This window comes from Xiphophorus maculatus, chromosome 6 (assembly GCF_002775205.1).
Source record: "Xiphophorus maculatus strain JP 163 A chromosome 6, X_maculatus-5.0-male, whole genome shotgun sequence".
NCBI lineage: Eukaryota > Metazoa > Chordata > Actinopteri > Cyprinodontiformes > Poeciliidae > Xiphophorus > Xiphophorus maculatus.
In genome coordinates this window covers 11,753,010-11,775,453 of record NC_036448.1, presented here as the reverse complement: position 1 = coordinate 11,775,453, position 22,444 = coordinate 11,753,010, and the positions used below count along the sequence as shown (strand labels likewise).

The 22,444-nt window shown below is 38.6% G+C and overlaps 1 protein-coding gene across 2 annotated transcripts; it reads left to right on the top strand.

Annotated features, from left to right (window-relative positions):
* The first annotated feature begins 6,894 nt into the window (after positions 1–6,894).
* LOC102216562 (cyclic AMP-responsive element-binding protein 3-like protein 3-B) lies at positions 6,895–21,347 on the top strand. Of its 2 annotated transcripts, none has more exons than XM_023334883.1 (10): positions 6,895–7,142; positions 7,362–7,484; positions 8,796–9,063; positions 12,969–13,099; positions 14,155–14,265; positions 14,465–14,571; positions 17,786–17,854; positions 20,143–20,227; positions 20,576–20,669; positions 20,765–21,347. In XM_023334883.1, exons 1-10 carry the CDS (start codon positions 7,122–7,124, stop codon positions 20,965–20,967), a joined length of 1,212 nt encoding a protein of 403 aa, XP_023190651.1. In that variant the 5' UTR covers positions 6,895–7,121; the 3' UTR covers positions 20,968–21,347. The 2 variants fall into 2 exon arrangements, with proteins under 2 accessions (XP_023190651.1, XP_023190652.1); XM_023334884.1 differs by having other exon boundaries at positions 6,896–7,142; positions 7,404–7,484.
* The last annotated feature ends 1,097 nt before the right edge of the window (positions 21,348–22,444 follow it).

Below are 22,444 nucleotides of genomic sequence, written 5' to 3'. Positions count from 1 at the left end.
CTGTTTAATACTGCACTGGGAAGCAGCTGCAGTTGCTGTGAGAGTTTCCCACCAGCTGAGGGCAGAGCAGAACAAAACATCTCACAGACGTTCCCAAAGAGAAAATGGGACGCAAGATTGTTAACCAGAGATTTGGTATTGAATGCGTATTTTCAGCAAAAGACTTTGGACATTTTATTTTCTTATCTAACCTGATCTGTTACAGAGAAAATAAGGAAAAAATATCAAAATTAACTTGAATTTTGTTGTTAGGGTTAAGATAAAAAGTCAGAATCAATAGATTTATTAGTGAAAACATTTTGAGAACTTTTTAATATGCATTACTTTGAGTAAGTATTGATTAAGGTCTGGACTTTGACTATGCCCTTCTAACACATACATGTGCTTTGTGTTAAACTATTCCAACTAAGTTCTGGCTTTAAGTGTTGGGTTGTCATGCAGCTGGAAGGTCAACATGAAACCCCAGCTCAAGTCTTTCAGAACCTTTCACAAATTTTTCTTGATTTTGCAAGTAGGTCAAAAATATCTACTTGGTCTCATCTAACCAGATTTATGGTAAATCAGGACTAATATTACGATGAGATTAAAATACACAGACTCTATTGACTATTCAAGGCTCTGGATTTTATCCAGGGGTATCAGAATAAAGAGGACGTAATACCTATGGTATGCACTTCAAATGTGTCTTTATAATGACCACCTTGTTAGTGTAAATTTAAATTAATGTAAATTTATAGTTCTAAGGCGACAAAATGAGCTAAAGTTCAAGGAGCGGGACGTGCTATCGCTCGTGGTTTTATTAGATTTTACAGATAAAAACCACACAAGACTCGAAAAACATGATTTATCCACACACTTTTTATTGCAAAAGGGAGCACAAAGTATATTAAGTTTCTGTTTTGAACAAATAACCAACCAATATGTGGTCATCCTGACCAGTGCAGCTGGGTTTCTCTTTAACCCTCTGCAATATCAGCGCACACTGGATCACGCCTTCTACATGTGCAGCTGACTTACCAGCAGAGTGATTCATGAAGCCAAAGCCATGGGTTTGCAGGTGTACTCTTTCATTCAAGATGATGAAGACAGATTAGTCATTATCAAACAGAGTGGCACATTTGTGAAAGAGCGTAGCAAATATTGCTATATTTATGCACAGCTGGTGGCACTTAAAATGTCATGCTGCTGCTGCTTTAAGTGCAAACAAACGTTCAAACGAGCTCCAAAATGAGACAAAATCTCCAGTCATCACACGAGATGAAAGGATTAAGCTGAGCAAAAAAAGAAAAAAAGCATTAAAAGAGATTTAAAAAGAGGTTCACACTGTGCCCAAGTAAGATAAATAAATATTAAGGTACATTGTGTAAATCTTAGACAAATATTAGTTTAAACTGATGACACATTGTTGTTTGTTTAAGAATAGATTAATAATAGCTCCGTTATAAAGCAGTGTGTTGTTTCTCCTGACTGTAATTTCTTTTTTCTTCAGCCTCATTTGTAAACATTTATAGAGACTAATATTGATAACCCTCATTGATAAGTTCACACCTTTTATGACTTTCAACAGTGACTTTTCTTTTTGCCAAATGTGGCCAGATTTGTGGAAATACTTTGCTTTCCTCTCTGTGTTTGTGGTGTAAAGAGCATAAAAAAATAAAAATACATAGAAAACAGTGCAGCCATCGGAAGTCCACTTGCTCGTGCATCTGCAGCCCGAGTAGTCATGAAACATCTTGGAGAGTTCAGAGATCAGAACTCCATCTGGTCCTTGTGGCAGAAATTTCAGAAAATTTCCTTTTCTCCAAAGCTCAAAACCCAAAGATGGTGACCTGTCTAACTGTCGGTGTTTGCTGATGATGATTGATAGCGTTCTAGCAGGGTGAAGACACTTCTAGTTACCAGCTGGCAGCTTATATGGCTTTCAGGATTTGGCAATGGTGCAAGCATGAATGCCCCTTCTCAATGAAATAGCTTCAAGGAGTCTAAGTTCACTTTCCTTGAAGCTGGTATCTGCCTTTCCACGGAAAAACTGAGCCGAGCTTTGGCAGAAATTTATAAAACTCAAAGAATATTGTTAGATTTTGTTCTCTTTTTTTCTACCCAGCCTCTTGGTCCAATCTTGTATTTGGTTCTTGCTACTAACTTCAGTCATTCTGCAGACTCATTACTACTTGAGAGATGCTCTCTCCTTAACCTGTGACAAGTGTTGGGTACAATTCTGCTTCTTTGGTTCAGGCCGACCCATTTATATTTTTGCACACATACTGAGTGATTGTAGTCACCTGTAGTCAAATAGTGACAGAAATATAAAATTTTTGTGTAATGAAGATAGTCAATATTCAATAGTCATAGATGTAGGAATCATGTGCCCTTTGCAATCTAAAGACATAAAGGACATTATAAATCAAATCTATTATTATTATTATTATTATTATTATTATTATTATTATTATTATTATTATTATTATTATTATTATTATTATTATTATTATCATCATCATCACATAAATGTTTAATAAAAGGGGCAGTAGCCTTGGGGAACCTCTCATTTGATTTGTGTTCACTCAGATTCATAATTTCCGAATGACTCAGAACAGTCCCCTACTGCCAAATAAGATCTGAACCAAATTTGTTTATAGCATCTGTAATATATAAGTTGCATCACCAATATAAAAAAGCATCTTTTAAGCAACTTGTGGGCATCATAAATAATTTCTTTCAAAAATACAGCATTCAATGATTTAAAATAATCTCAACTCTGGAGGCACAAATAAGATGTTTTATTAATATTGTCATTGAAATATAAATTTATCCTTTTAAACTCCTGAACATAGATGTGAATTCTCTTGCTATAAAAGTCTATGAAATGCATTAGTCTGTGTTGAGGAGAAAACATGCCATGTCTGAAAGGCTGCATTAACAGCTACGGCTTTTTAAACCTTGAAGGCTGCAGACAGTTGACGAGACAACGCGCTGTTTTGTTATTGACTGCAAGTTCAGGCTGGGCAGAGAGGACGATAGGATTGTAGTGAGAGAACGTCTACAAAACAGATTCTGCTATTCTAAGTGTTGTGCTATGTGTTATTGTCCTTGGCCAGGTTTCTGCAAGAATGGAGTAGCACATGTCTCTGCTGCATAAGATAAGAACAAGCTTGCATTCATTTTGTTTTCATGATTGATGCCTGGATGCTATGCTGACTTTGCATGTAAAAAAATATATAATTTTATGAGGTCTAAATTTGGGATTGAATTGGTTAATAGGTGCATAAAAATGAGGCGTATTGTGGATGAAATGTTGTGTCGTCCTGACAGGTTTGGAGGAACCTAGAATCCATCGGTGATATCACTTCAGAAAATGTATTGACCTTCAGTCTAATTGACTAATCTATTTAGCTGGTATAAAATAAGATAAACTGATTATGCTATGCTTATATCCCCCCAAATCTCTTTCTACTATCATCAAGACATTGTGCCAATTTTTTTAGACGAGTCACATGAACTTAAACTGAGCCAGAGTTGTCCAAACTGCGGCCTGGGGCCATTGGCAACGCTTGGAATAATCCTGCGCTGCCTGGACCACAAATTAACAATGCATGTAATTTGCTAGCTCAGATGCAGACTCACAATTAAACACAATTGTTTGGGGACAACTTTGGCTGATGGAAGGCCTTTCAAAAAGGATACAGACAAATTACAATTTATTTATTTACTAGAAAAGCCTGAGGGACCCTGTTTATGTGGAATACTTTAGAGTCATATTCAATAAGTTGGAATATTGTTGAAAAGTTAATTTATTTGAGTAACTACATGCATTAGGTGCAACATATATAGATTATTACAGATATTTGAGACAGATGTTTTCAATCCTTTACTTTTGAAGGTAATGGCGATATTTCATTTAATACATTCTACAGAACTCAGCTTACTATTTTTGTTTTGTTAAATACTGAGTGTTTAGTTTATTGTGTCTCAAATATCCTGTAGATATTTTGTTGAAAACAATGCTGACGTGATTTATTACATCACAGTCTTTTTACATGTCATATTCTTTTATTGATCTCAAGAATGGGTAATTCATCTTGACCCTGTTTGTGACTCACACACTGTAGGACATAATAATGTACAATTAAAACATAATATCACATCCATTAATGCACATTTCACATTTCAGCTATCAAGAAACAGGTTTGAAACGATTTGGTTCGATCATATCAGCCCGTACTTTGAATCTCTCCAATCTCCAATTGGAACAACAGTAAAGATAACAAAGTGCCTCCGCAATGCTACGAGGCCTATTGCAGGACAGATAACAAGCTCTCGGTCATAAGTGAATTGAAATGCAACAAATACAGTCAAGAAAGTGGAATGCTTTAAATACTGAAGTTCTCATATTGGATTCATACGTTGACCTCGCTTTGCTCTGCGCACGACTTCTTCCATAAAATAAAAATGAATCTTTCACAGCTGGTCCAGAATATATCTCTCAAGCATCGAGCTCCACAAGAATTAATTTGAAAACCCCTTACACCTTAATCTGACCTTTTTGAATATTAGAAACTCCTTTGGTTGCATTTCAATTCTGCAAAGCCCACATGAGAAAATAATATTTTTCTGTCCAACAAATCTTCTACAGAGGACTTCATTCTTATTTATATATATATATATATATATATATATATATATATATATATATATATATATATATATATCCCATGTTGTCCTTTGTGATGTTTTCAGTGCAGAAAATTACTCTGCGTCTCAGCAGAAACTTGTGCTAAATCCAAGGTTTGTGTACATGTGAAACTGAAATAATGATTTGAAAGTTTCAAATTGTTTTGTGCACTTTTTTTTTTTGTGCATTCACGTCTGGGCCCATTTTGAGAAGTGACAGTGTCCAAACAAAAAGAAAATCAGAAAAACAAGACGGGCACAAAAAAGATCTTGTCTTTGTCTTCTTTGTTGTATAGAACTAGTAAAAAAGGTATGTGATGAGAAAAGAAAATGACTATTTTTTTAAAGCACAGAACATGTTTTTCCGAAGGTGTAATCATGTGTTGAAGTTCGAGCAGTAGTAGTGTGTTGTATGTAATTCAAAGTTTTTCTGAGAAGTACAGAAAGGATGATGGGAACAGCCCAAATCTCCTCCTGTTGATAATAATGAGATATGTCTTTGCAAGTCTGCATGTTCTTCTTGTGTTTCTCCCTAGGGAACACGTTATGTAATGTAATCTGACTTATTCTGTGCATGCTTAGGGAAAGCACAACACAGATATTACTTAATAATGGCAGTAAAGATAAGCAACAGGATTTCACTCAGCATTCATGCCGTACAAATACAAAATAGAGTAGATGGAAAGGGAAAAATAAAAAAGTGGATGTGGACACAATAAATGTTTTTAAAAATGCACAGATTTAAATATGTTTGGAATATAAAGATTTCTTGTGTTTTATTCTCAACTTTAACTCCATGCAGAAAGACCCAAAGATGGGATTTGATCCCAGTACTTTCTTGCTGCAAATTAAAAGTACTACCACTTTTGATTTACAGCCTTAATTACATTAAAGGTGATTAAAATTGACTTTTTTTTTAGCTTTATATCATGTTGTAATGTTACTACCTCATCGAAAACATACCTGGAGTGTTGCTTTGATTCCTTCATCCATGTTTGGGAAATCCTTGAATCTCCCGTGGCAACCATTCAGCTGTGCCAAAGGTTTGGTGAGGCTGAATGCCTCCTTCGAGGACGAAGCTATTCCGTGGAGCCACAGTTTCCAAGCTTCTGATCTTCTGCACTACAAAACACCCCAACTCATCTCCTTCAGATTAGCCAGAAGAAATTAGCAAACACCTGGTGGAACTAAGCACCTGCTAAGCCAATTAAACGAGCTACTTCTCAGGGAAACTGTTAAAAACTTTGTTAAAGGGTTAGTAGAGGGGAAATGTTGTGATAACTTGCTGAAGTGAAGAGAGGTGTCAGAAAGAGACAGAGGCCCGACTTAAAGGGGTTAATTTATGAAGTCAAATTTCTTTTAAAAACATTAAAAAAAAACCATTTCTAAGATCATCTGTTAGTGATGTTTCATACACTGATTCAGTTTTTGGCAAGGTATTAGTCACTTTTATCGTCTTTTATCCTTAAATTATGCCTTACTGTTTATAAAGTTTCCACAGTTTGATTATTAAGTGTGTTTATTAATCATTTATAAGGGAAGGTCTCAGTTTAAATTGGTACAATAAAACTAGCACTACCATGTGACAGCCTACTTCTCTTAAATGGAGCAGCAGTTCAGTGGTTTTTGTTTTGTTGCTTTACTTTTCACCGTTTGATTAGTTTTTGAAAACAAAGTATGTGCTTAAACGGACATTTACACTGCACTCAAGCTCCATTTTCAAAAACGCGTGCTCAGTTATGAGTCTCGCTCTGACACTATTTCCAAAACATTGTTGTCGTCCTACAATTTCACAACCCTTATTGTAAAAAAAAAAAGTATTGTTCCGCAGTGACGGTAAATTAGTTTCAGACGCTGCGTTCTGTCTCAAAAATTTAATGTACTGTTGTCCCTGTTATGACTTTCAGGGACTCAGACATATATTAAAGTTTAAAAGTGCTACTGTTTGTTTCTGGTCCAAGGTTAGAACTGTTTTCTGTGTTGTTGGGGTTTTTTTTTTTACAGATTCCCAGTAATGACAGGAGACTTCAGTAATTATAGTTTAATTCTCCACCTCCCTCGTTGCCTTGGCAGCGATAAGACATTCCTGTGAATAAAAGCTGCAAAGCTAAGAAGTGAATGTGAAAGCACTGAGCAAGTACTTTCTGTCATATCACATTGGCATCAAAGGTCACTCTAAATCACCTCTGACTAACTTTCTCTAATTAATCCATCAGAGAGGCTTCCTTCTGGGCCAATCGGCCCTCCGTGCTGTCAGCTGAACACCGGATTGGATGTTGATAAGCTGTCCTGTTCTTCAGCGCAGCAACTCAACTTTGTCCCTTTAAACAGACTGTGGCAGTTCTACACCTTTCGCCATAGAGGAGCGTATCGATCTGATTGTCTGCTGCGCTTGCTCTCCTCCTGGATAGTTTCTTTGAAATTTCATCAGCTACTTTGATGTCAGGATAATGACGCTGACAACAGACATGGTAGGATCCCACTTTGTGTAAGAAACTCATTCAGGATGAATGTTTAGTGAAAGGAAATGGAAGGAGGCAAAACCTAGTGAGACAGATTTTTTTAATCAGACAAGTGAAGGAGGAGACCAAACAAGTGATGGCCTAATTAAGAGGATTGTGTTTCTTTCTTTCTTTTTTTTTTGGCTAAAGAAAATAAGAAAGCTATAAAAACAATGTTTTTTCTTTTAGGAAACAGAGAATTCCCTTCGCCTAAATCACTTATGCTTTCAGGAGCACGGAGGAATGGACATCTTTAACCTTCTCGGGAGCACAGAGGAGTCAGACGGTGACCACCGGTGGACACCTAATGATGTGTGTTCCTGAAACATTCAACGCGGTTTGCTCCAAACATAGTCGCTCTGAGAATATAATCAAAATCTCATATTCATTTAATGTCAAAATGAAAGTCTATACCCTGAATGTTAAGTGCATTGTTACCAGCGGCCAGGCCTGACTGAGCATAATATTGTTTGTGTTTGTTCTTATTTAACCCTTTCCTAGTATTTTCCGCTGCTTTCTGGCAACTTGTAATGGGTTTTCTATTCATTTTGGGATTTTTTACATTTTAAATATTTCTAAAACATACATTTGCAATGATTAAAAAAAATATGCAAATTTTACTTTATTTTGTACAAGCAAAATTCTACACACAGGCTCAAATAGACATCTCTGCTAATAGTAGGATTAGGAACCAAGTTTTAATAGTCATCAGCAAGCTTCTGGTGTAAGTAATAAAAAAGCTGAGTTCATTATAATTGGTTGGATTCCTGCCATCTATGAGCTCAAGGTTGACAGTGACACAAGAGAGCCAGCAGGCTTCAGGCATATTTGAGGCTATGAGTTGTTCTTAACCTTCATAACCAACCTTGTTTTATTGGAGAGGGACAGTTTGGGTCAAATAATCGAAGCACGAACAGAACAATGATCCCTAACACAAATTAAAAATAGTTTGGACATGGACAAAGCAGGCTAACATTAAACATCTCTGATGCTTTGCCCTAAAGTTGAGACCTAAACCCTTTGGAAAATGTGTGGATTGTTCTCAAAACCCTAGAATGTTTTAGCATTCATTTCAGCGCTATGAACACTAAAATACGTTCTTTGCTTGCCACAAAAAGTGTATCATTTGGCAACGACACGCTAAAGAAGATTTAACCAAACTGCAGAGGGAGTTCATGAACATAAAGGTAGTCTGAGAATTTGAAATTGATTTCATTCTACCAAGAGGGGAATTTTTGTAATGACAAATTGTGAATATCATTTTTAAATGGCATGTTGAAAAGCTTTTAGTTGTTTCATGGAAAAGCCTTTATTGGTATCACAGCAATTAAAATTCTTCCCATAGCTGCTATGAAAGTTTGAACTCTGGCTGCTCCACTCCAAAGCATTAATAACATGGTGATAAAATTAAATCATTATTTTAAAGCTAAGTTTTGATTCTGTGTGGATTCGACGAAATCACATGTGACCTCAAATTCATGCACATGATTCTGTTTTTAAGTTCACTTAAAGTTCACTTTTATGCCCGTGACTAAAATATCTTATCAGACCTTTATCTTCTTGTCTGTGTTTGTGTACAAACAGTGAAGGTGTCATAAGTTGATGTGCACTTCTTCTCTTCAGACTCCAAGCCCTCAAAGCAGTGGTGCTGATGACTTCCTAGATACTCTGCTGCATGATTCCTCCTCTGTGCCAGGGTCCCCTCTCTGGTCACCCTGTACCTCCCACAATGGTGTTAACGAGGACACCCTGGCTAAGCTGACAGACTGTCCCCATCCAATCTCCTGCACAGGGTTCCCTGCATTCGACATTCGGGTTTTTTCCCAGGCTCCAGATATGGAGAACTCGCCTGCGGCAAAAGAAAAGCTGCCTGATGTGTCCATAGATTTAGGTAAGGACACAAAAGTGGAGACATTTGCAGAAACGGATCAAAATAGGATATCGCCTCTGCAGGGAGAACTAATTTTTGTGTTAAGAAAACAAATTGAACAGCAGGGTTGTGCAAGTAACGGGCAGCGAAATGAGAACATTGTGAGGTATTACTTTTCATCGTGTTCGTCTCTGTTGTGGTGTAATGAGGACTATTAACTGCAGGTCTGGGAGCAGGCATTTATTTCTTTTTTTCCCGTTTCACTTCATTTGGATGATTAAAAGCTTGTTCAAAAGTGGTTCAGGACGCAACACAGCAGCTCTCTTTTGTAAAGTGCTCTTTTTTAAGATAATAAGCTGACCTTGACGAAAGAAAAACTGTAAACAAATGAAATCTGAAACATCTGAATGACACAAAGCACCACCCAAACATAAAGAAATATTCATATTTTTGATCACAGCAAAATATGTGATAATTTTTCATATTTTGTGACGTTATAATCAGATACTTCTGCGTATTTTGCTGAAATTGCGTGCTGCAGCCAACATAAAGTAGTCTGTAATGATGAAATAGAAATAACATGGTACATCGTTTTCAAATTTTCTTGCAAATAAAAATATAAGTAGCATGACAGATTATTATTCATCTACAAAATGAGCTAACACTTTGTAAAACCTCATTTAAATTGCAGCTTAAGGTTTAATTAGCTTTGGAAACATACATTCTTGCCCATTATTCTTTTCAAAATGGTTCAAACTCAATAACATTAAAACACAGACATGTCGACGTTATTTTTCAAGTCATGCCACAGATTGTCCTTTGGATTTCATTCTGGGCATTGACTAGGCCATTCTAACACATTAGTATTCTGTCTTCTTAATCGTTCCATTGTCTTTGTTTCCTACTTGAACATTGGATTTGAGTCTCCACCTGTGGCTCAAGACCTTTGTATCCTCTACAGGTGTGTTTTTCAGGGATCACCCCATTTTTAGTTCCTCTCATCATCCCAGCTACTCTGATCAGATGAACTAATTAGAGAAAATATTGTAGACTTGCGTCAGAAAACGGAGAGAGGAAGACTAATTAACCCAGAGGGATCTGGAAACCTGCGACAGACTGGTGACCTGTCCAGGTTGTACCCCGCCTCTCGCCTGGAACGTTAGCTGGAGATAGGCACCAGCACCTCCCGACCTCGCTAAGGACTAGGGTGTTAGAAAATAGATGGATGGATGGATGGATGGATGGATGGATGGATGGATGGATGGATGGATGGATGGATGGATGGATCTGGAAACCATAAGGAAAACACTGAGGTTTGCTGGACATCATTAATCCATAGTTCTCTCACATTTCAATCACATTGGCATCTGGACTGCTTTGATTCTTTCCATTTTCAGCCATTTAGCTGTGGACTTGCTGGCTGTGCATAAATGTGTCAATGTGTGACAGTTGTGCATGTAAATTGCACAATCATGCTTTGGTCTGAGACTGAGACCCAGATTGAGGCAAGCTTCAACTTTCGGACAGATGGCCTCAGTTTCAACTTCAGAATGTTTTGGTATTCAGAGAAATTTATGGCTGGCTCAGTGACTGCAAGGTGACTTTCACCCCCCACGCGGTTGAGCATTGGTATGCTGCGCATGGGGTCATATGGTGCTGTGGGCTTTATTGCAAAACATTTCAATTTCAGTAATGTCAGACCAAAGGACGTTGTTCCAGAAAGATGCTTTCCCCTGAAAAGACTTTTTTGCAACCATTTTGTTGATAACCTCCACAAAGGACCTGCAGCCTGCTTTAATGCCAGCCGTTCTCTTGATTGATGAATGCATAGATAAGTTCCCCTTGCTGTTGATTAGCTAATCAATGCATTTGATTGGTAGAACCTCCTACCTTCTTATTGTCTAACATCTTATGCCAATAGAAAGGAATAGAGGAAAATAATTGTTTTTTTTCTACTCAGGAATTGATTGTAAAAGCCAGTGAACACATAAAAACTATTATTGCATATAATATGGAAGCTTGTCTTGTCTTGATATTAATGGCAATATTTAAACAGACATATTTTGTCCCAAGATATATCAAGATGTATCAAGATATAGCCATGAAGAGGGTTTGCTAACTTCAGGCTCTGCTTTTCTTTCTTTCTTTCTTTCTTTCTTTCTTTCTTTCTTTCTTTCTTTCTTTCTTTCTTTCTTTCTTTCTTTCTTTCTTTCTTTCTTTCTTTCTTTCTGTTTTCCTTTTTTTGGTGGGGGATGATATGGATTTGTTGGCATCTTCAAGTCATGACTTTCAGCATGCTCTGGAGCCGCTAGCAGCCAAGTGTGAAGGAGTCAGGATGAGAGTCAGTTTATAGTTTTACGGTCTGTAAATCGTCTGCAAGAACAAAGAAGTTTGACCTCTCGCCTAAGACTGCAAGAAAATCACAACGTCACTCATTTCTTTTTTCACGAGACATAAAAGTTTGTCCATATAAATTGGTCTTCAGTCTGAAGGTTCCAACTTAAATCTATCATCTCAAATAAGCAGAAGACAATGGGTAGATGGATATTTTCCTGATAATTTTAGAAGTGATAAAGCATATGGGAATGTTTTATTATGCACCCATTTTATAATGTTCTAATGCTAGTAAGATATTCTAGATTAAGAGAAAGCACATCTTTTTTGTATGTAAGATTAAAGGAAGTGGAAATCAGACAGCAGAAGTAAATTTGGAACCAGGAGAAACATAAACTTGCGGATTAAATATTTATTTAAATGCTTGATTTAAAAAAAATTACATTTAGTCATTTGTTTCTGTTACTTAAGCTCAGTTGAAGAAAAATATAAATTGATGAAAGTCAAACTATTCTGTTGGGACCGTTCAGATCATTTTTATGAAAGTGTACTACATCTTTTACAGTTTTACCATTTTCAAGATATTTGAAGTGCAATATGGTGGCTGAAATATAAGAACAGGAATTAAACAGAATAGTTGCAATCGACGTCTTCGTTCGAAGCGGCTAATGTTGTGTTAGCAGCGGGAATATAAACCCCGGGAACAAATTGGAGCATCATCACTGATGAAGATAATCTACCAGCCCTGCTGTCTGAGTTTCTGCTCCTGTTGTGTGAAAACAGCTGCTTTTGAACTGTGACAAATTCAAACTGTGACAAACCATGTTAACTCAGTGTCTCATCTATCTGATACCTTCTTCTTCCTCACCTCATCAGCTCGTTTTATGCCTCATCTGCCTGCGGCGCTCCTTATCTTCCCTGCCATACCCTCTCTCTCCTTTGCTTCAGTCCTGTTCCTGAATAGGATGCAACCAAAATATAATTACATCTCAGAGTTTCCGATACGAAAATTAGATCATAGAAGCACGACTTCTATCGTTCCATCTCTTGATTTTATTTGTATGTAGACTTATTTTCAAAACTGGCCTTGTAGATAAAGCAGCCTCAGTTTCATGTCCTGACTCTGTTGCTGCTGTAGCAACAGAGCTCTCCTCCTCCACATCCTCCTGGCTCACATTTGCAAAGCACAGCTTTTTTTTCTCCCCCTTTTTTCAGAGGAAAAGCTTTTACACGGTCTGAAAATCACTTGACCAGTCAACAGCAGCTGCAGGCTCGCCTTTCACTCACGCTTGTCACTCTCGGCCCTTAAAATCTCCACCAGCCAGAAAGCTCGAGGTAGATGTGGTGCTTTATTAACGAGCAGAGCAACCGAATAAATAAATAACTTTCTGGGGGTTTAAATACATGACTGTAAACAGATCCATCCTCCTTCTTGACCTAAAATACAGAAAACTCTTGTGCAGCACTCTGCTACTTCCTCTAATGTTTGAGGATGATAGAGCACGAGCTGCTTTTTCCTTAAACCCAACCCAGTTTTGAGTTACATTCATCTGGTTTATTGTTTCGTTTGCTTTTTCTGTGTCATTGTGCAGGCTGGGAGTCTGAAGGCTGCCATGAGGAGTTTGGCATTACATGCTACCTTTCCAACAGCCAAACCACACTGCTGCCATCAAGCCACGCGCTCACAGTGAAGGACCTGCTTTTATCCAGTCTGGGACAGAACGTAAGAGAAGCTCAGCGTCCATCTGAAGCACATATATTTCTTTAAAGTGCATATTTTAGTATTTTCTCTACTATCTCTTTTTGATTTTTCATGAGCATGTACAGTTATCTTTATCTCCATGTCATAAACTGAAGAATTATTATTTCCACGAGTATTTTAGGTGTTGACGGTGTCTTAGTGCTGATTTGATTTGCTGTCAATTTGGCCGGGAGTCTTGTGAATGAGATTTTAAAGGTCATTCAGTGAGACATAGGAGAAGGAAGTCAGTAGAAATGCTGCCTGAGAGCAGTAGCTTGGAGACTTAGCAAACTGGCATCCTACTGACAAATTTAAAGTGACTCTGTGATGATATACAATTTGAATATTTATTTGGCTCAGATACTAAGAAAAGAATTGAGCTTGTGCTGCAGCTATTTATAGTCCTTCGACTTTGCATGTTTCTTTCTTAAAACCAAAATGCCAATTCATTCATATTCCTAGGGATTGCTTTTGGTGGGAGATGAAAAAATGTGTCCTTTTCAAACAAATTTACCAACATTTCCTTTATTGAGGACCTTTGGGAAAAGTAGTACTTCTCACTCTATTGTCTTCTGTGTTGCCAATAATCCAGTCAACCACATATTCTCATTGGGAGGGTCTTTGTTGCTAAGAAAACTGTTTCCTATTAACAACAGGAAGTCCGCCTCTGTTGTTACAGACAACATATCTTCATCCATATATGGTAGTGCATCTTTTTTTATTATAAAGGCAAAGCTGCTAATGCTTGAGTATTGTCGGAAATGTGTGTCTTAGAATGACATCTTTTTTTTTTAAATCAAGAAAATAAAGACAGTGATTTATTTATACCACATTTTCAAGAGTGTTAAGAATAAAATATGACAAACCTATTCCGCTTTTTAATCAGTATTAATGAAAAACAATCAGAGATATTATGTGCCTTATTTTCCACCACAGACCTCCTGGTTGCAGCCCGCTCTCCAACAAGCAGGAAAATAATTTTCTGAACTAGTATTCCACTTTAATTTCCTTCTTCTACCTGGAATTGTGTTTGACAGGCACAGCGAATCTCTCAGCAGTCCTTGCAGGAGCTTGTGCTTAATGAGGATGAGAAGAAGCTTCTAGCTAAAGAGGGCATAAGTTTACCCTGCAAACTGCCCCTGTCCAAGGTAAATGAGCAGGTTACAGATGTAGTGCAGTTCCTGCACACACATACACACCCCGTGCCAATCCGATTCACATCTTTGAAAATCTAAATCTGGAGGCCCTGTTTGCCAACTTCCTAACCCACTTTTGTCTCACTTACCTTTCTCCTCTTCATATTTTTTCGTTTCCTTGTTCTTACATCCGTTTCATCTTTGTGACAAGTTTGAGGAGAGGATTTTGAAGAAGATCCGGCGGAAAATCCGTAACAAACGCTCGGCTCAAGAAAGTCGGAAGAAGAAAAGGGAATATGTTGACAGGCTGGAAGGGAGGTAAGAAATCAACTTACTGCAGCGTCGTCACTGAAGGTGACATTATTAGTGAGTAGCTTGACCTAGAAAATTACAAGTTTCATCTGCAATGAATTGTACATCCTGAAACATCCTGTAACCTATCGACATATAAAAGACCATGAGGGGAATCTGTGGATCGATGAGACAAACATGGTGGAGGTGTTATGACTGGGGCTGCACTGCTGTCTTAGTACAATCTGTCGCAATAGATTAATTCTGTTCTCCTGGAGGATAATGTTTGACCATCTGATTGTGAACTCAAGCTCAAGCACGCCTGAGTTATCAGAGAAGTGTCCACACCTGTGGAAAACATAAAAGAAAGGTTTTAAAATGAGTGGGTCAAAATTTCTCCACACTGGTGTTGAAGATTCATTGGCAGCTACTGAAAGTTTCAATTGACTTCATAAGGGACGGAGTGTATTAATCAACATGAGTACATTAAAACAACCATGTTTATGTGCCACATTTAGCCAGAAGAACTCATTTTCATCTGTAGTCTCCTGGCAAATTGATGGTGAAAAATAAAGAAAAACAACTGACACAAACACGGACAAACACACGTGATTTACAGAAAATGACAATAAATGGTCAATAATTATACAAATTTGCAATTATAAAAAGCAAGTCACACCCATAAAAACATTTAAAGCAATGTTTTAAAAATGATTGAAGTTGTTGCCAACAATGGTACAGCCTGTTAGGTACAGCAGCAATTGCTCTTTCACTCAGGGAGTAATGTTTGTACACAGCTATAACTCTTAGAATTGTCTTGTTTGACAGTATCTTTCATAATCTGCAGTCCTTTTAGTTTACATGTTTATAATTGGTCTTGGGTGTATTATTACCAAACCTCTCATAAATCAAAAGAGGAATTTGCAATTTGGAGCCAAGAGTTTATACTGGACATAAAACATAAAAGAAACCAAGCGTTTAAATCATACAGGTTATGCAAGATGTGACAGGATGTGTGAGAAATGTCTCGGGGGCCATAAACAAATGTATAGTTTTTTTAATCATTTGTGACATAGTTGTTATAATTCCTGGGAGCATCTGTGACTCTATTATCCCAAAGACATATTTCCTCTATTAACGGTTGACAGTGATATCGATTCAGTGGAGGGGAAGTGCGCCCGGCCTTATCTTGAACTGTCATGTCACAGAACGATAAGAACTGTGGGACATTTTGATACCCACTACCTCATTCACTTTAGGTCATAATCACAGGAACCATTTAATGCCGCAGAAGGCCACCACTGATCAGCAGGCTAAACACAAAGAATCTATGACATAACCCATTTATGAAGCAGAATCAACACAGAGACGCACTTACAGTGGTTTCGCAAAAGTATTCGCACCATTGGAACTGTCTCTGTACTTTTCATATGACACAAGATTTTTTTTACAAATCAAAATCCGAAAAACGCGGCATATATTTTAAACTATAGGAAATACGTCAAGCTTTTGAGATCTCACAGGGCTCCGCTTAATCCATCCTCCAAGAATAAATGGAGTGACAGGCTGTGTGTGAGATTATTAATCAGAGAAGCAGCTACGACGCCCGGTGGCATTGCTCTGAAGCAGCTGCAGAAATCATCACAGCTCAGGTAAAATAATCGGTCAGCAGGAGCGCTATTGTCATGACTTTAAAATTCATAACAAGTCCTGCTCGCAGTTTGCTTCAGACCATGAAGGACACACGGCAGACGTGAGAGAAAGTTCTCAGACAGAACGACAACAAAAAAAGAAGAAGAAAAGAAAACATTTCAGCCTAGATGCAAAACACTCAATGTACAGTGGAAAACTAACACTGAACACACCGTCTGGTGGTTGCAGCATTATTCTGTGGGGAGGATTTTCTTCTGCAGAAACAGCGAAGCTGGTTAGAGTCAATAGGAAAGTCAATGCGGTTAAATCCCGGGCAACACTGACAGAAAACGAGTTGGAGGCTGAAAAGACTTGAGACTGGGGTGGAGGTTCGCCTTACAGCAACACAACCAGTCCCCCCCCCAAAAAAGTGTGCGATCATAGCATGACGAAATGTGAAAGCGTCAAAGCTTTCATTTACGCTGCTTTTGCAAGGCAGCGTAAATGATTCAGAGTGTTTGGAGGGAATATTTTGCACATCTTGCTGGTCCAGTATGTGGTCAGCTGGCCTGCAGCGTGTTGGTAAACCACCAAATCAGGCAGAGACTCACAACAATGTGATATCAAGCGGCAAACCAGACCATCAGAGCTAATCTGTGTTGCAGCTGGAGCGCGGCTTAAGCCATACCTGAAGATGATGCAATATGACTTATTGGGAGGGTAGAAGCTTTGCCGGGATTAAGCTCAATTTAGGCATTCTCCTCCCTCTCTGTCTCCAGGCTGCGGAGAGCCTTTGAGAGCCTTACCATGCAAGCTGCCAGCCAGCAAATTCGTCAGCAAGCATGGAAAGCATGCCAGCCTCCCACATGTTGGCACTTTCACTTTATCACCCCTCCCCCCAAATAAAGTAAGGTGGAAGAGCATACAGCCAAGAGCAGCAATGTCTCCAGTTTGCTTTATTTTATCACTAATTTTATCACAGGTAACTTTAAGTTCAGGTTACCTGGCTGTTCTACTCATCTGTTGCTGCATACAACAAGCTAATTCATCCATGTCAGGGAAGGAGGTAAAATAAGGGAGTTTGTTGCTGAAACACAAATAATAATACAAGTTATTTTCTTTTTATGAATCATCTGGACCTTTGCACAATTTAGTCTTTTTTTTTTTTTTTCAAAAAACTGATTAAACGTTTATTTGTGTTATTAATGCCTTTTGAAAATCTGAGCAGGCGCTTCAGTTGTGTGCTGTTAACATCTCATTCAGGCCTGACCTCTGCCGGCTCCTATTAACAAAAGTTTCACGAGATTGTCAGTGCTATTGAACGTTCGCTAGTAATTAAACCAGCCTCACACAGAGCATACCAACAGCGTGTCATTATCAAGCCGAGGGTCATAATAGGGGATGATTCGGGGAACAGAGGGAGATAGGAGGAGGGAGCGCGGTTTGATTCGATGGACAGGATGAAGTGGATGATAACAGTCGGCCGGCGGATATTGGCAGAAGGGGGAAGCAAATCCTAACAAAACACTCTTCTTTGCCCTACTTTTTGTTTTTCATCTTCTGCAGATTTGCATGATCATTCTTGTGTTCCCCCTGTCTGTTGCTGCAGGATGACTGCGTGCAGCGCCCAAAACCTCCAGCTTCAGAGGAAAATCCAGAAGCTGGAAGAGACTAACAAGTGAGTTATTATACATGCAGCTCATGACTGGATCATTCATTGTAATGATTGTTTGGTTTGAATTTTAATATTGAAAAATTTATAAAACATAAAGTAATATTTTTGATGAAATGTTTTGTTGTTGTTGGATCAAATTGGAAAAACTTTCAGTTCATTAAAATAGGGAAAAGTGACAAACCCAGGAAGAAATCCAATCAATGAGCCCTTGAAGAAGAAAAAAAAGGTTGAAAATAATATTCACACACTTTTACATGCTACTTTTTTTTTAGGTACACCTAGCCAATTGCTCGTTAACGCAAAGTGCAAATCAGCCAATCAGCTGGCAGCAGCTCAGTGCATCTGGTGAAGACGAGTTGCTGAAGTACAAACTCAGCATAAGAACCGGAAGGAGAGGAGATTTAAGTGACTTTGAACTTGGGATAGCTGATGGTCTGAAATGGGCTGGACTGAGCATTTTAGAAGCTGCTGATCTGCTAGGATTTTCAAGCACAACCACCACTCAGGTTCACAGAGTATCAGCAGCAACAGGGAAGATATCCAGGGTGCAGCAGATGTGTGGATGAAAATGGTGTCAAAGGTCAGAGGAGAACGTACTGACTAGATCAAGATGGTAGAAACGCAACAGTACCTCATTGAAACACTCATTAGAGCCAAGATGTGAGGAATGCCACCTCTGGATGTAAAATATGTCAAACCTTGAGGTAGTTGGGCATGATTCCTACCAGCTAAGAGCTGGACACCAAATGTTGCAGTTTATTCGGACATAATTGATAATAAACATATATATATGAATGGCTTGATAAAGTAGACAGTAAATAAAAATTTTAAATCAATTCTGAATCTAGAAAAGAATCAATAAAAAAACTAAAGGGCACATTGAGATAAAAACAATCATATTAGATACACTACATGAAAAAAATTGAAAAAAATGAGATAAAATAAAATATGAAGGAAACTATTTAAATAATTGTTGCCACGTTAAATTAATGCTGTTGAAAATGAGAAATATTATTTTATGTTTAATCTGTAATCAAATAAGTTGGGGAGTTGTAGTAGTTGAGTTCTTAATTTTATTTTGCATGAGTTACTTTATTAAGGCATTTCTTCATTTCTATGTTTATTGCCAATTATATGTCAGAATCCGTCCTCCGTAGAAGTTCACATATGGTCACCACAAATGAGCAACAACAGACTGGAAGGTCGCCTGGTCCAAAACATCTCAACGTCAGCAGCAACATTAATTAGGGAGAGTCACAATATGGTCTAAACAAAGTAAAAGAATTGATCCATTCTGTCTTTTATAAAAGATTTAAGGTTATGAGGTGGTATAATGGTGAGGAGGATATTTTCTTGCCATACTTGGGCCCCTTAGATAGTTTCCATCTTCTGTTGGCTTCTTCTGGCAGCATAAAGCCCAAAGCTCATCGTCTCAAACTGCTTTCTTCAATGTGACAATGAGTTTAGGAATGTTTCTGACCTGAAGTCATGAAGCATTAAGATGGCTCTAAAAGCCAGTGGGAGTCCAATCTGCTACTTGCAGGGTGCACTTAATAATGAAGGGAGTGAGTGTATACTTTATATTCTGCAGCCTAGCCACAGTTGTTTTGTTAGACGAGATCGATAGATGTGGAAAAATACACAGACTAGATTGTTGTAGACGTAAAAAAACCCCAAGCAGACCTGTCTTGTTTTTTTAAACTGTAATGCTCGGTTAAATAAAGTCAACAAAAATATGCCCTCAGTTTGTGCATTTGGTTGCATATATTCACTTTATTTGCTTATTAATGGTAGTCTTGGTCTGCTATCTATGACTAAACTGGAAATTTTTCATATTGCTTATGCCCCCCTGTTGTGAATCGTGTCAGTTTTTGTTGATCTATATTCATATAGCCCCAGGCTCTCCCTCCAGGGGCGTTGACAGTCTGAGTAGGAAATGTTTTCCATGCATTGTGTGCCACCTCTCTCTCCCCGCATGTAAAATGCCTTTGATACAATTATATAATTTAACACCAAATTCCACAGCTTGACTTCAATTACCATCCGTGATCTGGTTGCGTCGCTTCCCCTCTGATGCTGGCAGAGCTCAGCTGTGAACCAAAACAAGAAGGGTTGCTGGAAGAAGCCAAGCTCTTCCTCTGCCCGAAGTCTGCGGCTTCTGCTTCTTTTGGCTTCGGCTGCCAAAGATCACAGATGCTGAGAAACTCGATGCCTGTATTTCATCTGTGGGCCCTTATGTGAAACTTTCACTCAATCTCTTTCATCTTCTCCTCCTCTCTTTGTGTTCACAGTGCTCTGCTGGAGCAGCTAAGCCGGCTACAGGCTCTCTTGCCTAATAGCTCCTGCAAAACAACAAACAGAGGAACCTGCATCCTGGTGAGATGTAACACCAAAATGCCCCAATTTGCACCACTGTGGAGAATGTTCAGACGCACTGCTTCCTTTGATACTGATGCAGGCACGCAGAAAATGCATTAAATCCATAAAAAAAAGAAGGCATCATTACAACATTCTAGGAGTTTCCCCAATATGTCCCTGCTGTGTTTCCCTCCAAGATCTAGAAGGAGTCTGTTTAAATGTTTGAACGGCATCTGGGCTCATGTGTTTGTCCGGGGCTTTATGTAGGTCACGTCCCTTTTTCATTTGTTGTCTCTGCGCATTTGCTCACTTCCTCATCATTTGTTCTTTCTCTTCTTGGCGTTTCTTGTCTGTGTTCATGTGCAGGTTTTGGTCCTCTGCTTCTCTATGCTCATTTCCTCAAATATTCAGCCGGTCCCTTACAGCCAACGCAGCCACGTAGAATATACAAGGACGGCAGGTCTGTTGACGCACACCCCGCACTTTTGTCCAGCAAACCAACACACACGCACAAAGCACACATTCGCTCACCTTCACCACGTCTCTACTTATCAGCGTCGTCGCGCTCCCTTCTGTCGACGGGCGAAGCGGGAGAAGTCCGTCCTCAAACTTTTTCGCTTTCCTCGGTCTCCTGGGGCTTTGAGGACCTGCGAAGCCTGAAGGAGAAGCTTTGGGCCTGGATGGTCGTCACCACGGTACACCTACAGGAACACAACAACGGAGATGATTACGGATCTTGGCAGAGCAGAAACATGTAGTGGTGTTGGCTTGTGTGTCAGTAGAGTGAGCACTTTAATTGCTCTTTTCAGTGTCTGTATTTGACTGTTATGATTTCAGTGGTGCACAAACAAGATGCTACTAGCCAGAACCTGTGCAGTTATGGTCAGTAGGGAGCTACAGTTGCACTGATGTCTGATAAAACAAAACAAAACAAAAAAAAAAGAACAAGGAAACTCCTCAAGGTTCTTGTTCAGGTACATGAGCAGGAGATTCACCCCTTCATTTTATTATGCACTTTAGATACATATTGTTAAATATGTCAGGAATGAACTTTAACTTCCTCTGTAACATTTCAGTAAAATGATGATAAAGCACAGGAGCTAAAGAGGTTTTCAAAATAAAATTTTGCGAAAATGCATTTTTGTTTTTCTTAATCGCTTTGTGTCAGGTTACACAAACATGAGGTACATGTCAGCACATTTGTGCGTTAACGGTGCCTTGGGAAGGCATCCATACCGTCAAAATAAAACCACAAACCTTAAAGAGCTTAAATCATAAACTGACATAACATGGAAGGAAAATGATACGCAGTTTCTACGACTCTTTATCGATCAAGACAGGCTAACTGAGGTCTCCCTGAGTCAATCTTTTTTCAGAATAAAAGTCATTACTAATTACTCTTGTTTTATGTTTGGGGTTGTTCTGTTTGATTGTTTTTGCAGCCTCTTGTAGTGTTTATTGCCCTGGTTTTAATGCCATCCAGGAAGAAAAGTTTTACCCACAGAAAAGCTTTACCCTAAACACAACTGGAGCGTTGTGTTCAGGGTGATGTGCGGTGTTAGTTTTCCACCACAAATACCGCTTTGTATGCAAGTCAGTTTTGCCCTTGTTTGGCTGAAGCTTCTTCAGCATGTTTGCTATTTCATCTACATAACTTGTAGTAAGTATTCTCTTTGTTTACTTTCTACAGTGGATTTTTTTCTCCACACTCACCACTTACCCTAGTGGATAGATTTATGGAGAGAAAAAAAATCTCCCATCAACAGATTCTCCCACATTCAGACGCTAAATGTTTGGTTTCTTTCCCCATGGCTTTCTTGTATTTAACTCCATTCATCTTTCCATAAACTCTAATCAGGTTCCCTGTGCCTGGTTTAGAACAGCATCCCCACATCATAATGCTGTCGCCACAATGTTTCACTGTGGCGATGGTGTGTTTTGGGGTATGCAGGCACACAGTATGTTTTAATTTGGGTCTTATCTCACCAGAGAATCTTTTTTCAAGTGTTTTCTGCACACTTGTTAAATTGGGACTGCTAATGACTTCTTTCTTGTCTCTGTCTGCAGTTCCTCCAGAGTCATCTGCTTCACTAATAGCTTCACTCTTTTCTTGCCTTCCAGTGAAGGTTGCTCTTCAAGTATTGATAGCTTTGCAGGCCAGTGCTCGGGATATGGCTCCACAAACTGACCCTGCTTTAGATTTCTCCAAAGGTTTCTCTCTGACCTGCTTGCGGG